The 17,523-nt window shown below is 40.7% G+C and overlaps 1 protein-coding gene and 1 long non-coding RNA gene across 2 annotated transcripts in view; both read right to left on the reverse strand.

The window, feature by feature from the left end:
• SLC9C2 (solute carrier family 9 member C2 (putative)) overlaps positions 1–11,791 on the reverse strand; it is a 43,409-nt gene extending 31,618 nt beyond the window's left edge. The window contains exons 1-5 of the mRNA XM_081120645.1: positions 10,414–11,791; positions 7,606–7,771; positions 5,684–5,800; positions 4,963–5,124; positions 1,859–1,958 (exon numbers count right to left, since the gene is read on the reverse strand). Coding sequence (XP_080976771.1) covers positions 1,859–1,958; positions 4,963–5,124; positions 5,684–5,800; positions 7,606–7,771; positions 10,414–10,542 — 674 coding nt within the window. The 5' untranslated portion in view covers positions 10,543–11,791. The remainder of the gene's footprint in view (positions 1–1,858; positions 1,959–4,962; positions 5,125–5,683; positions 5,801–7,605; positions 7,772–10,413) is intronic.
• LOC308548579 overlaps positions 1–17,523 on the reverse strand; it is a 256,809-nt gene that overhangs the window by 152,400 nt on the left and 86,886 nt on the right. The window lies entirely within an intron of this gene.

Here is a 17,523-nt window from a genome sequence, read left to right on the forward strand (position 1 = left end):
GGGTCAGGGCCAGATCTGACCTCCAAAGGCAGACCTCAGGTCCCATCTCCCCTTGGACCCTCTGTTGGGACCCTCAGCTGAATGGCAACTGTAGGGAACTGCTGGTCCCACAAACCAGCCTCCCTATATATAGGTCTCAATATCCACACTTGGAAGACAGCATTGGGAAGCCTCATTTTAGCTGCAGATATAAACCATGTGCTCTGACCCAGCCTTACTCCAATCAAGGAGACAGTCTGATCCTCTGTCTGAATCCAATCTTTTGGTTCAACTTATTCAGAGCTTCTAGAAGGGAAGGGTATGAGTGGGACCTCAAATCCCCAGTGCTTATTTTTCTGAAAATTTAGAAATGATGGAATAACTGACTGAGTAGAATACTTTTTCAAATGTCTCTATGGGACCTTAAAAATATGCCTTACATATAGTCGGATCCCAATAAATATATCATTATTTACACTTACTATTAATTTCTTACATAAACACATCCACCACTTAACAATGAGTATCTTTGGAAAAGGGACTTATTTTCCTAGTCCAAACCTCAGATCCAATGTTCAGGTCAGAGTAGACATTAAGCAAGGATTAGTTGGATAGGTGAAAGAATAAACAATTGAATCAAGAGAATGAGCGGTTGAGCATTGACCTATGAACCAGGAGGTCACTGTTCAGTTCCAGGGCAGGGCACATGCCTGGGTTGCGGGCTCAATCCCCAGTTGGCAGCATGCAGGAGGCAGCCGATCAATGACTCTCTCTCATCATTGATGTTTCTGCCTCTCTCTCTCCCTCTCCCTTCCTCTCTCTGAAATCAATAAAAAATATGTATTAAAAAATGTATTTATAATAATGCTGACAGACAGCACAATTAAGCTCAGGAAACTGCCAAATTCAGACAAAAAGTATATGTTCTATGAATTAATTATTCCCAAGCTTCTGGACTTTAAAAACCAATAACGTGTCTTTCACATATACCCAAAACTAGTATAGTCATAGGTTTCAATTTTGTAAATTTTGCCAAGTAGAGCTATAAAAATACCAAAAAAGTAAGAAGGACATAATTTCAGAACAATGTACAGTTTTTTACATTAAAGAAATGAATCTTGTGCAGCCAGTGTGGCTCAGTGGTTAAGCAGGAACCCATGAACTAGGAGGTCAGGGTTCAATTCCCAGTCAGGGCACATGCCCAGACTGCCAGCTCGATCCCCAGGAGGGGGCATGCAGGAGGCAGCCAATCAATGACTCATCAGTGATGTTTCTATCTCCCTCTCCCTCTCCTCTCTCTGAAATCAATAAAAACATCTTTTTGTAAATAAAGAAATGAATCTTCATGGGAAAACTCAGGATGATGGCTTACCTCTCTCATTTTAACATTTGCTTGTATACAATGTGAGACTTTCTGCATCAGACTATGATTTGGTATGAAATAATTCTGAAACAATTCTGCAGTCTCTCAGAGAAAGGCTAACTCATTTGTCTGAGTGGCCAGGCAAATGGTTTTTCTCTGTCCAGAGATTCCATATGACACTTTGCCTTACCAGGTATAAAGGGTAGCTAAGAGTTTTGCTGGAGTTGTGTCTTTCTGCTACAACTTCCCACAATTCAAAGTCAATTTTTATCAAAAAGTTATGCATAAAAAAACACTATAGTCTCTGAATCACTAGCACATTATTCAGAATGGGAGTATTAATTAATGTCAATATTGTTGGCACCTTTTTTTCAAATATAACTGGTAGTAAAATTAAAAAAGAAAAGGTAGAAAAAAGTTATAAAGAGGGAGTTTTATCCATGTCCAGGAAGTGGCGGACCACTTAAGCACTAAATTTCTATGAGATCTATGGCAAGCACACAATAGGAGACTTACTTAGTAATTATTAACTCCATCCTCGGTTTAAAGCTCAAGGAATCTAAATTCAGTCCTACAGTGATTAAAGCGATTATACCTGACAATTTTAAAAATTCCACTAGGGAGAAAAAAAATGAATAAAATTAGTTGCATTCAAATCTGCACACTGAGGTGCTTTATCTTGAGTGAGAAGGATTGCTGGGGAACTTAAGAGTAATATTTCTTGGAAAGTTGCTTCAAGGGATTGGCCTAATCCTGTAGCTCAGGGGTCGGCAAACTTCTTCTGTAAATGACCAGATAATAAGTATTGAGTCTTGGCAGGCCACATGGTCCCTGTTAAAACTACTTAACTCAGCTGTTGTACTACACAAGCTGCCACAGGTAATGTGCAAATGAATGAGTGTCCAATAAATAATGACACAGGAATCTGAATTTCAAATAATTTTCGCATGCCACAAAGTATTTTTCTTTTGATTTTTTTTTTAACCATTATAAAATGTAAAAACCATTCTTGGCTTGTGGGCTGCACAAAAATAGGAGCATTTGGTCCATGAGCCGTAGTTTGCCAACCCTGCTGCTGATGGTCATTGAGGAGAGAGCTGATAAAAAAATAAGTTTAATGGCCTCTGCCCCACACCTCAGGGGTGTCCTAGGGGTTGTGGTCCAAGCCCAGTGACTGCAGGTCCGGAAGCCTGCTGTTCTTTTGCCTGATATAGATTCCCTTAAAACTGTAATTCCTTGGGCTCTAAATGAACGTGCAAGTATAGTCTGGGGCAGGAAAAAAATACTACGAAGGATGTTTGAACACCGTAAATACCAACAGTTCTAGGCTGCAGAGCCTCCAGCTGGAACATTATAAACATCAGACAGAAAGGAAGAAATGGAAGCGCTCTGGAGCAGAGCAGAGCTGGTTACTCCAGGAATGTGACCTCCGCTCTTCTCCATCCTGCATCTGTAAGAGAGCAGTGCCTCACAGCCCTGCATGAGGGTGAAATCAGATAACATGAAAAGCGCTCAGCGCACTTTTAAGAGAATGAATAAATGGTCATCATCATCATTATGCTATCTGCTTCTACAGGTTCCCTTTACTACTCAGTAAATCAATACCATTTAGGAATTTGAACAGGATTTTATTATTCCTTTGGTTTATTTCATTCCTTAAGTCCACTTTAGATTTCTTTTTACAAATTTTTAAAACCGAATTTAATATAAGTTACAATGGCAGTAAAGCCAGTAGTGCTGAGAACTGTGATGATAGGGGAAATGTCTCTCAAATTCTTATTTCCAATTTCCTATCATTAGTATTCCTAGATTATGAAACTCATCATAGTCTTTTTCAGTAATAGTCACTATGTAGAGACAACATCTGCAATGAGGAAAGCACAGAACAACTTTATCTTAAAGTTGATGTCATCTTATTAAGTATAATCCCAGTGCTATAGGAATATATGGCATGAATGCCTACGTTAATATATGTATGTACATTTATATGTATTTTTTAAAGGCTGAGGTGTGTGTAATCAGCTCTCAAGCAGGTCAGAGCTATCTCCAATGCACTGAGTCACAGGACACACATTATCTCATTAATGCTTGCAACACCCCTATACGTGAGGAAATTAACTCAAGTGTAGAGAGGTTAAGAAATATTCCAAAGTCACCCAGCTAATCAACTGTGAAGCTAGGATTTGAACTTAGGTCTGCCTAGCTCCAGAGCTCTTCACGGACTAGCATCTGTTTATTCGACCAGCATTTGTTAAATTACTAATGGGCATTTGGCAATCACTGGGCTTGGCTGGGGGAACATAGAAAAGACAATGAATAAAAAGAGGAACGAGAGACAGCTGCCACCTCAAGGAACTTATGGTCTAGTGGAAACAATGGAGATATTAAATTCAAAAAACTTTCTTCAGACATTTAAGGCATCCACAACATATTCACGGGGGGGGGGGGGGGATGAAGAAAGTTGAAGGAAATGGTCCCTTTAGTGAATGTTTTCTGTAAGTTTACTGGTTCAGTACAGAGAGTAACACCCAGGTGGCACTTTTTCTGCAGAGGTAGTAGGATTTAGGTAACGGAAGAGTAATTATTCTCTTGATGCCTGAGGCCTTTCATGCATGGAGTCTGCTTTACTGTGTGAGGTGAGAGGAGCTGAATTTGCCTGACTCACCATAGTTGCCGTGGCTCTTGGGGACTGGTTACCCCACTCAGGCCAGTAAAAACTTTCCCTCTTGCGCGGCCGGGCATGGCTCAGCGGTTGAGCGTCGACCTAGGATCCTAGGCAATAGGGGTTCGATTCCTGGTCAGGGCACATGCCCAGGTTGTGGGCTGCAGCCGATCAATGACTCTCTCATCATTGATGTTTCTATCTCTCTCTCTCTCCCTCTCCCTTCCTCTCTCTGAGATCAATAAAGATATAAAAAAACAACAACAAAAAAAAACTTTCCCTCTCACTGGACTAGCAGGTGGTTGTGGGGGGTGTGCCAGCGCAACTGATTACTGCATGGTCCTCCTTCCCTTCCAAACACAGATGTCCCTCACTCCTCCCTCTCCTAGCCTGCACCCTCGAGGGCTGCCATTTCTATAGTCCCTTCGGTCTGGTGCTCATTGAATTAAAGACTGTTGAGCATCTCCCCCAACTTTCTCCTTTGAGAGGTGGGTTGCTGAGAGTCAGAGCAGAGATCAGGCAGAGCTGATTCCTGTGCAGGGACTGTCAGTGACCAAATGTGAGGTCCAACCATGGAGCTCAGAAAGAATAGAGGAAGAATGCAGAGGGAAAGGACATTGAGTTGAAATTAAGGGGATGTTAATAAACATCTTGCTGACTGTCAAGAGATAACTCATGTCTGCACTTACATTAATTTAAGTAATTTTAAACACCTTGCTGGTGGAAAAGTAGCCAGCTGCCTGGGTGAGTTGTGGATCGAAATAGCCGGTCAGCAAGGTGTGAGACACCAGGGAAGAGATGGAGATGGCAGAAAGATAAGATGACAAGAAGCACAGAGGGGCCACAACAAGGGGGAAGTGGCTGGGAAAAGGCAGCTGGATTCAAGGTCAAGGGAAAATGGAGATGTATGAAAGTCATACTGAGGACAGCACTTTTTTTACATTTGTTTCTGCCTTACCAATGTAGAAAGTCAGGTACACCATGGAAATGCAAAGAATAATGCTAGTCAGCGTGTTGCTAAATAGATCTGTCAATATGTACTGAATGATTTTTGCACTCCAATATCCAAAGGTTATGCTTCCCAAAATTTGGAAGATTATATCCATGAATATGTGGAACTCTAAAAGAAAAGAAAATGAGAAAAGGCAAAGTGGAATTATAATTTTTGTTTCTTTCGTGGGTGGCATCTGGGTCTATGCACTTTGGTTTGCTCATAGGTTCTGAGTGGAGACCTTGACCTTCAGCAGATGGAAGTTTCCCATGAAAGCTGATGAGAGGCTCTCTGGGGATATTCGCTCACTGTCTGCAGCCTGGCGTTTGCTCATTCAGGGACAGCAGCCTCAAACGCCCCCAGGGGCCAGTCTGGGAGAATTCTGTGGAAAGCCTGTGACAAGCTGGAGAGTGAGTATCCAACCAAAGGATACCTGAATGTCCATTCAAATTCAAATGTTTCAAAATTTAACATTCTTTCCCCCTTAGTGTCCAAGAAAAGATCTAGATAGCATGTAGTTATTTTCTTGTTGCCTGATATGCTATTTTAATTGGTCCAAGAGTAAAGTATAGAGAAAGAAGTAAAGTTAAGACATCTTGAATGTGTTTTAATCTCAGTATGAACTGAAATGCACCATGTAAGCATGATTTTAAGAAAATATAGGGACCAAAAAAAGAAGTGTTCCTACCCCTAAACATGAACATCTGAGGTAAGTTGTTCCGAAGAATTCCTAAAAACATGCATGTGAAGCCACAGATGATCATGGCTTCTCCTCGAATGATATCAGTATACATTTTGGAAATGCCTGGAAAAGAAAATATAAAATAAAATTTAATACGATACATGTAAATGATGCTCTTGCACAGGAAACACAAAAACAGGAGAGAAAGAATATGCTAGAAACAAAAGAAGGCAGCCATGCCGATAAATCTGTAAGGCAGTCATGATCGCCAGTTTTTAATTTCTCCACTGTACTTACTATGTCTCCAGGGGCAAAGGAACACAGCCACAGCACTCCTTGAAGTACCCATGGCCTCGAATCATGTTTGAGCTTCAGAATGAAACAAGACACTTCTCAGGACACATTTGTCTTGAGTAAACATGAATCATTAAACTCCAAATGAATCACATTTTAGAAATAAGTACAAAAGGCAACCCAGAAATTCCATTCCTAGGCATACACTGAAGAGAACTGAAAACATGTGTCCACACAAAAATTTGTACATGAATGTTCCTAGTGGCATTACTCATAAGAGCCAAAAAGTGGAAACAACCCACAGTCCATCAGCTGATGAATGGATAAGCATCTGTGGTCTCCCCCTGCAACGGAATATCATGCAGCCACCAAAAGGAATGAAGTTCTGACTGATCCATGTTACAGCTATGCATGAACCTTAAAAACATTACACTAAGTGAAATAAGCCAGACACAAAACTCACATATTGTATGGTTTGATTTATATGAAATATCCAGAACAGGCAAATTTGTCTTACTAGAAAAAAAAGGTTATTGGATCCAGAACCACCTGAGCATTTTTGACACAAAGAAAGTATCAACTAAGAGCCAAATACCTTCACTAGTTTTCTTTTCAAGAAATAGGACACTTTCTATTCTACTCCTTTACTGAAAACATTTTTGAATATGGGAAATGCAATAAATAATTAAAGCATACAGTTTATTATAGCCACTTAGAGTCAAAAGATTGCAGAAAAGGGAGCAGAAAGGGAAGGAGATGAGTGAAACAAGGGGCAAATATAAATGACTAAAAGAGAAGGACAGGTGAAGGAAAGAAAAAAAAAAATGCACTTAGTTAAAAGAGAGAAAGAAAAGAGGACAGGACCAGACTCTGAGAATTTAGAATATTTACCATCACAAGTGTCTTAACACCTCCTATGTTTTCCCAACTGTAGGGATAATTGGGTGTGAAAATGGGAATATCACTTGCTGGAAAGCTCAGAGGTTTCCCGCTCTAATCATAAGGCAATATATTTCCACAAAATATAACCAATACCTGAAAACCACAGCATCTAACCACTTCATGTTTGTATTGCTGAGTTAATAAAACATGACAAAAGGGAGATATTTCAGTGTGAAACGATCTTTTACCAAGTAAAGTAAGATGAGCAGCTTAGTCCTCTTGGGAATAAGCTCGTATTGAATAACATATTTATCAGGCTATATCCTCTTACCCTGTTTCCTTTAAGTCAACTCCAACCACCTGCCCAAGGTTAGCTCATCCAAAGGGAGTTCCAACAAAGGCAGCAGAGGCGTTGAAAAGGTTTCATTGGTGTAAAGCACAGCCTCTGCCTTCTAGCGTAGAGTTCAGTGGAATGGAAGAAGAACAAATTTTATCACCTTCTAGAAAGGTTACATTTTCTTTTTGGGGGGAAAAAAAATCCTTTGAGATTACAATTGGTGTTATTTAACCCAGATCCTGAGTGGCCTCATTTGCATCATGTCCTTCAAGTCAGTCAAGGCTCCACCTCCAAGGACAGCAAGCACAAACATCTACTCCGCCAGGCGCACAATTTGAGCAAGAAAAAGAAAATCAAAAGCAGATCATTTATCCTTATGTCTTCAAGAAAAGAGAGTGCAATAGATTTGACATACCGATAGTTTTCAGCGAATTCACAGAATGAATAGGATCCGTCATGCTGAGGATCATGCTGAAGAGCACGCAGCACTGCAGGTCCCACGACTCCTTATTGAACTGGGAGACCACGTAGCCAACTATGATGAACGCCGTGGAGAAGCTAATAAAGCCAGTTAATGAGACCTGCGAAACCAATGCATTACCCAGTATTAGGCTCGACATCTGAAGATGGCCTGACTTCATGTACTTAAGTAAGGATCGGATCTTGGTTACATATTTTACACAATCCCTCTGGAAGGTAAAAGGTATTCTAGTTTACCTGCCTTAAAGAAACCACCCCTTCCAAACAAATGAAGGTTCTATCTTATTGTTAAAAGGCCAAGTCCCCAATATTTCTTGCTGTTCTTCCAGCTTAAGAGTTCTCAACATCAAAATGATGTTCTTAAAATGCAAACTTCGGCTTCTGTGTAAAACATTTCCTGGGTTCCTTGGTGGCGCCATCTGCAGGGCTCCACGTAGAAACAGAAAGAAAACAAAGGGCCAAAAGCACATGCCCGCTGATTGGGCCCTCTGATTAAGGGCATTCTAGAAGAAACCTTACACAGCAAACTTCTGTATCATACATTTCATTGACCAAACTTTTCTAAGGCTACCACATACGTCAGGGATGCCGGATTATGTGGTATTTTACAGTGGGCCCACTACCCTACCAAACAAAAAATAGTACGTTTCTGTTAGTGAGGGGAAGGGGAGAATGCATAGCAGACAGGCAATCAGTAGTGGCTGCCTCAGAAACAGAAATAGAATGGAAAACTTTTAAACAAGCAGAAGGGACGAAAAGGTTAAAGAGAAGTGAGTCAACTTGATTGAGAAGGGAAGAAAGCATGAAAAAAAGCAAAGGAAACGCATGGTAAATGCAGACTGCAAAAACTATACGGGAGAAATAAAGCCAAATCTATTTCCTTTGATTTTTAAAAGTTTATCTTTAATTCACAAACAGTAAATTTCATTCTTTTGGGGTACAGTTATATGAGTCTTGACAAGTGCATACAGTCATTTAGCCATGACCACTGTTAAAAACAGAGCAGAGCCCCGGTTGGTATAGCTCAGCTGGTTGGAGCATTGTCCCATACACCAAAATGGGATGGGTTCACATCAATGTTTCTCTCTCTCTTTCTCCCCCCCCCCCCGCTCTCTAAAATCAATTTTTAACAAATCTTTGTGTCTGGCCAGTGTTGCTCAGTGGCTGAGCATCGACCCATGAACCAGGAGGTCATGGTTCGATTCCCAGTCAGGGCACATGCCCCAGGTTTGGGGCTTGAGTGCAGGAGGCAGCCAATCGATGATTCTCTCTCATCATTGATGCTTCTATCTCTCTCTCCCTCTACCTTCCTCTCTCTGAAATCAATAAAAATATATTTTTTTAAAAAATCTTTGAACCCTAGCCATTTGAGTCAGTGCTTAGATCATTGGCCAGCAGACTGAAGGGTCCCAAGTTCAATGCCAGCCAATGGCACATACCTCGGTAGCAGGTTCAATCCCTGGCCCCGGTCGATGCACAAGCAGGAGGCAACCAATCGATGTGTGTCTCTCACACCAATGTTTCTCTCTCTCTCTTGCTCCCTCCCTTCCACTCTCTCTGAAAAAGCAATGGAAAAAAATATCCTCAGGTGAGGATTTAAAAAATAAAATAAAAATCTTTTGGGGGGAAAAAAAGCAGATCAATCACTCCCAAAAATGCCGCATGCTACCCCTTTGTAGTCAATTTCTGCCCTCATCCCTAGTCCCTGGCAACCAATGATCTGTAGTTTTGCCTTTGCTAGAAGGCGAATGAATGGAATTCTACAACATGCAACCTTTGAGTCTGTGTTTCTTTCTCTTAGTGTAACATATTTGAAGGTCTTCCATGTTGTTCCTATCAGTACTCCGTTCCTTTTTTATTGCTGAGTAATATTCCATTGCCGTACCAAACTTCATAATTAACAAAATAATATACTGAACAAATTTAGACCCCTACACTCAACAGTTATATAATATACATTTTTGTAAAGCAAACACAGGACATTTTGGAAAATTGGTCACATACTAGGCCGCAAACCAAATCCCCAGAAATCACAAGAGTTGATATACAAAGCACATTCTCTCTGTGATGAGAAAAATAATAAAAAGTCATATTTGTAAATTTTTAAACGATTTCTAAATGATTAACGGGTCAAAGAAAACAGTATAATAAAACTTAGGTAGGACTGGGATGATAATGAAAGCACTAACAATAAAAACACGTGGAATTACACTCGAAGAGTAGTTACAGGAAAATTTAAAACCTTAAATGTACAAAATACAAAAATTAAGTAAGCTAAAAAACAACTACTATCTAACTCAAGATGTTAGGGGGGAAAAAACACAAAATAAAACCAAAGAAAGTAAAATGTTCTTTGAAAGGAAAATAAAATAGTCTGGCAAGCATGGTTAAGAAAAAGAGAGAAGGCACAGATAAAACAATCTCAGCAACAAAAGCTGTATCTATAGGTGAGATGAAGACTGCTATGAAATTAGAATCCAGGTCCTGCCATTTGTCAGCCTGGTTTGTAACCTCTGAACGGCAGTCTGTTTACATATAAAACAGAGATGATTTTTACTCAGTGCTGACTCACAGTGGTCACTCAGCAAATACTCATTCCTTCTCCCTCCCCTCCGCTCTGATTGCTGGTCTGCAGAATGAGGCAGGTAAAACAACTAAAAGTGCGCTATTTGTGAATTATTAACCTTCGTTATAGACAGTGATATTCTCTGTCACCATAATTTGTTTTAAAATGTGTTCCTACCTGCCAAAGCACATTCCTGAGGATATGAAAGTCCACGTCCAAGGCACCCATAAATACAATTAAAGGTGAAACATAACAAAAAAGTGAGAAACTTGATGTTCTTAGAAGAGGGTAGACAACCTGGTGCATCTAAAACAACAAAAGTAAACAAATTCGTTTGCTGCCATTTTTGAAGTATTGGAAATTCGGTTGCTGGTACATCAATCAATATAAATTTTAGAATAATCCCATTTGCAATTTATGAGGGATTATCTACAAGGACAGTCCTGGGGGTCTTGGGGAGGTTTCTTGGTCTTGGGGAGGTCCAGATGAGTCACATGTATTCTCCTGTTCGGCAGAGGATTGTGCGGGCCTTGGGCTTCATGAACATTGCTTATGTAAGCAATCAGTGTTTTCAAAAGTGGAAGCCCTACCATTGGTGATCTCGGAGATGATTTTAGGTGGTTCACAGATAAGTATTTTTATTTGACTCTTAGATATTTATGCTAATTTGCATTAAGAGGGGGAAAAACCTTGCACAGGTACTTGTGACTTTATAGACATTTACTTAGGATTTTAAAATCTTTCAGCGAATCGGGCAGAGAAAACAATATATAGATAACAGTACAAATTGTGTATACAGGAAACAAATCATGAAAGTTGTACATGGAAGAATGGAAAACACAGTAATGATTAACGTGCCATAAATATTCCCTCCTAAAAGGCTCTTGGCCCAATTAATAGTTAATCTTCACTACTTAACCTCCATGTGACTCAGTCTCATCTGTAAAATGGGAACAGAGTAACTACTTCCATTGGGTTGCTGTGAGGATGAATGAATTAACTCAAGAATTAATAACAAGTTAATAAATTTAATAAATACAAAGCACTTAAAAGGGAGCCTGGCACATAGTAAACACCTAGCTGATGTCATCTAGCAATAGTGGTGGTGTTTCAGAGAACAAACTCAAGGCTTCCACAATCCTAGACGGGTACAGGTATCGTCTCCATGTTTAAAACATAAAAGAATGAGTGGAGACAAACTGTTACTAATCATACTGCTATGCATCTGAAATCAAGAGTTAATAAATTCATAAATTAATGGAATTTTTCTTGTATGTATAGTATATATGGTATGTATCATATATATTTCTATTATACTATATTATATATGAAGTTGGCAGTTGGAAAAGAGTAACCATGCTTCCTCATGACAATAACTGCTGCTTTTTTAAGAATTTATTTCAGAGAGAGGAAGGGAGAGGGAAAGAGAGATAGAAATGTCAATGATAAGAGAATCATTGATCGGCTGCCTCCTGCATGCCCCATGCTGGGGAATGAGCCGAAACCCGGGCATGTCCCCTGACCAGGAATCAAACTGTCACCTACTGGACGCTTGACCACTGAACCACACTGGCCAGGCTAAGTGCTGCTTTTTATAACCAGAGTCTCCATAGGAGTTGAAGACAATAGCACAGATGAAGCCAGTTTATGTCCAGGGAAAGAAACTGGGACAAGGTTTCAAAGGAAGACAATGAAGAACCCAAGAATGCAATCAAATTGTCCACACTTCCAAATTGGTGCTTTTCTTTAAGCATCTCTAATTTATGTCTCCTTTACTGTGTAGTTTTTTACTTTCAAAACTTTACTACCAGATGACTATTTTTCAGGAACTGTTCACATAAAATAAAAATCCATTCAGGGATGGGTGGGAGTGGACCTTGTTTTAGGTCTTTGTTCTTTCATTCATTCTCTAACGGATGGTACAAACATTACCTGAATAAAATTGTAGGCCAGATATCCTACCAAAAATCCTGTTACAGAAAGAACTGTCAAGATAGTGACTTCAGAATTCTTTATAAAGGACTTCAGGATTCCTAAAGAAATAAATGTATGTGTTATTTAGACATCATGTGTAGTTTCAAAACAGTTTCATATCCCCACTCTCTCTAGTTAGTTAATTTTAAAGTTACTCTCAGTGTTATATAATTATGAATAAATAATTAACAGGGCAAAAAACGTCCTCTGAGTATCATTTCATCACAAATGCTGCTTCTTAAGTATAAGACACACATAATGAGGTATCTGTTACAGGTGAATTTGGAAAATACTGAAGTGCCAAAAACCTCCCATTTGCCCACCCAGAGTCACTTACCTATGGATCTACTGATAAGAAATTATAAAAAGCCAAACTCCATATCTACACAGTACATTTTATATTAATAATTACTCATCCTGAACTACAGCAACATAGATTCTATAGTCTTCCTAAAAGCCAGAAATACTTTTAACTGAGTTCTAACCACAGTGCAAACTACCTTCACCAGACAAGTAACAAAAAATACTTGTTAATTCTCTCTATGTGTATTCTGCCTTGAAACTCTCTGCTCTAAGATTCATTCCCTCCAGAAGTAATACATAGACTATAATCAAATTAATGTATGCCTCTGGCAAGACTCACTGGCATCCCAGATTCTGCATTTACTGACATTCAGCTATAGGTCAAGCCAAATCAGTAAATATTTATTGAAAACTTTTTATTTGTAAGGCCAGACAAAGAAATGTTCCTCAAACGATGTCTGCAATGCCCTTTACTGCTGGAGCATTTGTCTCTATGGAACCACCAAAGACCTAGAACCAGTGAAGTTCATGGTCACCAGCACTTCGTAGTACCCACAGGGACCAAGATCATTAGCGACTATTTGAAAGGGCCCAGAGAAAGCAATTTCACTTCCTGATACAGTAAGTAAAACTGAAGATTTTTATACATGTTTGCTTCCTTGTTTGTTTGTTTATAGTCTTCCTAGTTCCAGAAAGGATTTTAAAGCAGCTGACATTTTTTCTCAAATAAAAATGTTTAAAGGGGACTACAAACTTCTCTAATCACTAGCATTGAGTTGTGGAACCAAGCACCTGCGTTTCTGAATGTTATTTTATCTGCATGAATATTGTTCACCATACCTGCTGAATTCTTAACCACTGTTTAAGAGGCCCTGACTTGTGAAGCCTTTCCTAATTCCTCAATAGGGGTTGGGCTGAGTGGTTCATCTTCCCATAACAGAACAGACAAAACTGATGACTCCGGCCATGCGAACTGTGAATTGTACGTCTAGGTTCTATTTGCCCCAGTTGCCCTCCCCACGTCCCAACAATTTTGGTCAGGTGAGGCCTGGCTGGCAGATAGGCAGTGTACGGCTCTCCCTCCTCCATATGCTCGACCATGCATTTTAGTTACACTAACCACACTGCATTGTAATGATCTGTTTGCCCACTGTCCCCATGAGAGGACTCCTTGAAGTTAAGGGCTGTTGGCCAATGTCACTGAGTAAAGGAACGTAGTGTAGATGCTACTTATACTTAAATGAAGCTGGACTGAGAGCATTCCACTCACATCTTACGATTTCCTGGGACCCTTCTTTTGATGTAGTTGTGATCACTTTCTGCACTGACAAAGACTGAGAGGGCAGAGGAAAGATGAGATTTAAAAGCCACTACCTACCTCCAAACACAATGATGAAACATATGAACATTGGAAAATATCCATGAGTTAAAACGTAGTCAGCAGACCTTCCACAGAGGAAATCAGGTTTGCTATTACCTTGCATTCTCCCCAAGAGGGAAGAGTTCATTTTTGTGAGTGCTTTTTCAGTCCTTTCTTGAGGAATTCATAGGTGAGTTATTACTGATACTTTCACAACTACAGACCAACCTATAATAATATGCAAAAAGGAGAAAATGAGACTTGCCAAGTACCCACGTGCACACATTCTTTCCACTGGAGATTGTACCACACTCAGAGCTGAGCACACTTGTTGCCACAGGGCACTCGTTCACACCTCCTGTTGCAGCTTGTGCTCCAGGAACATTATTCAGGAAACAAAGGGCAGAGTTAGTGCTTCTTAGACCTACATGTACATCGGGGAGGGCTTGTTTGGATTTCTGCACTTCCCACTGTTTGATATGGCAATGTGTCTGTCTCCCCCCTGGACAGTGAGTTTCTCAATGGCTAGGGCCGAATATTAATTTTTCTTAAGGCTGCGCACACAGTACATGGCACATAACAGGCTCTCCCTAAATATGCGATGAACTGAACTCTTTGAAGGGGCACTCTTCCTCCATGGATACAAATCATTCTGGAACTCCCTTCTACTACTGCAATCCCATGTCCCCTTTTCCTCTCTAGGACCCCCCCAAAACCAAAATGGCAAATGGGAAACGAGGTCAAAGTTGAGCCGCACCAGCTGGGTGGGGGTGGTAAGGTCAGTGAATAATCTGAAAAGAAAGGAAAAAACTAAAATTGAGTTTGGACCATGCGAAATCCTTGAATCAGAAAAAGCCCCCTTTCCTGACCACAGGGCACAAGGCTTGGCACGTGAACAACAGGCGGGGTTTCAGCCTCCACGCCCCTCATGCTGGTGCCCTGGTGTGACGCGTGGCCTCTGTAGTGGTCCTGAGAAGGACTCGTCCTGCTTTATTTCGAGCTCACGTGTGGTTCTTTGTTTTGCACTGGTTTGGTCTACGAACCACAGTGATTCTGGCGGGAAGCAGAGGGTGGGCCAGAAATGAGATTCAAAGCGCTACGTCTTCAAATCACTTCACCTGTCTTCAGGTCCTTGTCATCTTCACATCCTGCTCTCGTCACTCGTGTCACTAGAGCATCACTCTCAAGTCAAGTTCTCCAAACTACCAAGACGGGTGGTGGCTTCTTCCAAGGCCCAGCGGTTCCCAATTGAAACTCCGGGGAAGGCTGTGGGAAATCGCAAAGAACGAGGCTCGCTCAGTCCTGCGTCGGTTTGCCAGGGGCGGTGCTGCCAACTGATACCCTCTGAAAGGCATCTCCACGCCTCGTTCCTATTGGTTTCTTGCCAACTCCCTTTCATTCTGATTGGCTGCAAACATCACCCCCACCCCCAATCCAGAAGCAGCTAAGGGATCCAGTTCCAGGGAAGCTCTCATTTCTCACTATTCAAGCTGTGTCCACACCAACAACTGTCTTAACTGATTTTTTTGCCCGACATGATAGCTGAAATGGTCATTGACCTTGTGGACAGAACCTCCTTCTAAATTTTTAGAAATATATAGTTTTTCTTTACTCATCCCTACCCCTCTTCAGCACTGCCTTGTCTCCCCTCTGACTTTTTCATTCACCCCTTCTCCATTTTCTCTTTTTCTACCACTCCTTCTATTTCAGTGGGAGTTTCTCACACATATTTTCCTCCTTGGCTCCTATTTTTCATTAGCTTTTGTCCCTTAGTTTGAAGAAACAATCTCACCCGCTCCTCATAGAAGAACAAATGCATACCAGATTCTGTGGTGCCTAACTTACATATTTTTGCCTCAACTCTAATCACGAAAATCAAATACAGTATAAATTTAAGCAAATGAACATTATTAATCAATGTGTAGTTTACTTTCAAGGAAGTTACTTTGTGACAATGAAATTCTACTCTCTCATTCCTACGCCACACTAATCAAACCCTCTTTCCCGGGACACCAAGGGTAACACCACAATGGTGAGATTACTAAATCTATCATCAACCTTCTCCATCACTACATATCAAGGAAACCCTGGCAAATGGAAGTTCCGATTCCCACTTGTGTCTGCCCCTGATTGTAATCACCACCATTGGTACCCACAACACCATTCCTCCAAGTATTTGCTTTACATTTTGTTGTCTAGTATGGTTCTTTTAAGCCAATCGACCCATCCTTACCACAAATCCCAAGGTCCATGTATTTTAAAAAGAGTCTTATTCACAGGCTGTCTCCTGAGAGACCCATTCCTTACTCTTCCCCAACATGCCATCACTTAACCCTCCTAGTTATCAAGTTCACTATTCTTTTCCCCATTTTTGCCTTCACCTTATCTATATTGCACAGCCTCAGATCATTTTGAATAATATCCTTTTAGGCTCTAATTCCTCTCCTATTACCATCTCCTTGGGCTCACTGGACTCACCTAGACCCTACAGGTAAGACTCATGCAGTTTTACATTTCAAAATCCAGATTCTCCATGGCATTCAGAAAAATTCTCATATCTCAAGAAAACTTGGACAAAATTCAGAGTTGGCTCTAGATTATATATAGTTCTGAGAGCTACAGATAGCACATAAATAACACAGAGATGATCAAATTTCTCTACATGATAATATTTTCCACAGAGTTTCAAAAAAGCAATAATCAATTTATATTTCACCATTTTGGGTAGAACCAAGTAGATTTCGGTAGCTTTGGGAGTTGAGGGCTGAGAAGCTGCCCAGTGTATTGGCCCCAACCCCATCTCCTGATAATAGACTATCCTATGAGACAGGTACAGAACACGGGTTTGTTAATCATAGTTTCTCTCCCTCTAACACTATGACTGATTCAGGGATGGGCATGAGCCTCAGGATCAATCAGGTAGTTCCTTAGCTTGATATGTATATACCACTATTGGAAGAGAGCTGTTCTCTTTCTGTTAGGTGTAGCTGTGATTATGGCTGCCTAGAGCAGCTAGAGGCCATCTTCCAGCTGCACTGAGAAAGCACACCTCCAGTCTGAAAGGCTCCACGAGGCCGCACCTTAGATATCTCTGAGGTCTCCACAAATGACCTCACAATTCCACCTGAGATTTTATCTTTTCTCAGAAGCTACTTCTTAGTTTGAGAATTTTTGCCATCTAGAAAGTCTAGGAATGAGAAACAATTTTATTTCCAAACGCACCAAGTACTGGCTTGATATTTCTTTGAAATTTTATATGAAAATGGAACTACTCTTTGCAGCTCATCTCTCTCCTCTCACATTTTAGAAGAAGCCAGGTGGCACCTAAACACTGTCTGGGAAAATCCTTATCAGGATCACTGAGTTCATTACTTAGACAACAGAGTGGCCAAACTTACCATCATCATATAATGCGGGCCCATTTTCTCCAGCTTCTAATAACATTTTCCTTTCTTTCCTATAAATTCCCACTAACAGCCTCCTAGAAGCCCTTAAAAGATTCTGCTAGCCTGGCCAGTGTGAATCAGTTGGTTGGGCAACATCCTGTGCACTGAAAGGTTGCCAGTCTGATTCCTGATCAGGGTACATGCCCAGGTTTCGGGCTCGATCCTTGACAGGGAGTGTGCAGGAGGCAGCTAATCGATGTTGTT

The sequence above is a fragment of the Miniopterus schreibersii genome (assembly GCF_964146895.1).
Source record: "Miniopterus schreibersii genome assembly, chromosome: 19".
Classification (NCBI taxonomy): domain Eukaryota; kingdom Metazoa; phylum Chordata; class Mammalia; order Chiroptera; family Miniopteridae; genus Miniopterus; species Miniopterus schreibersii.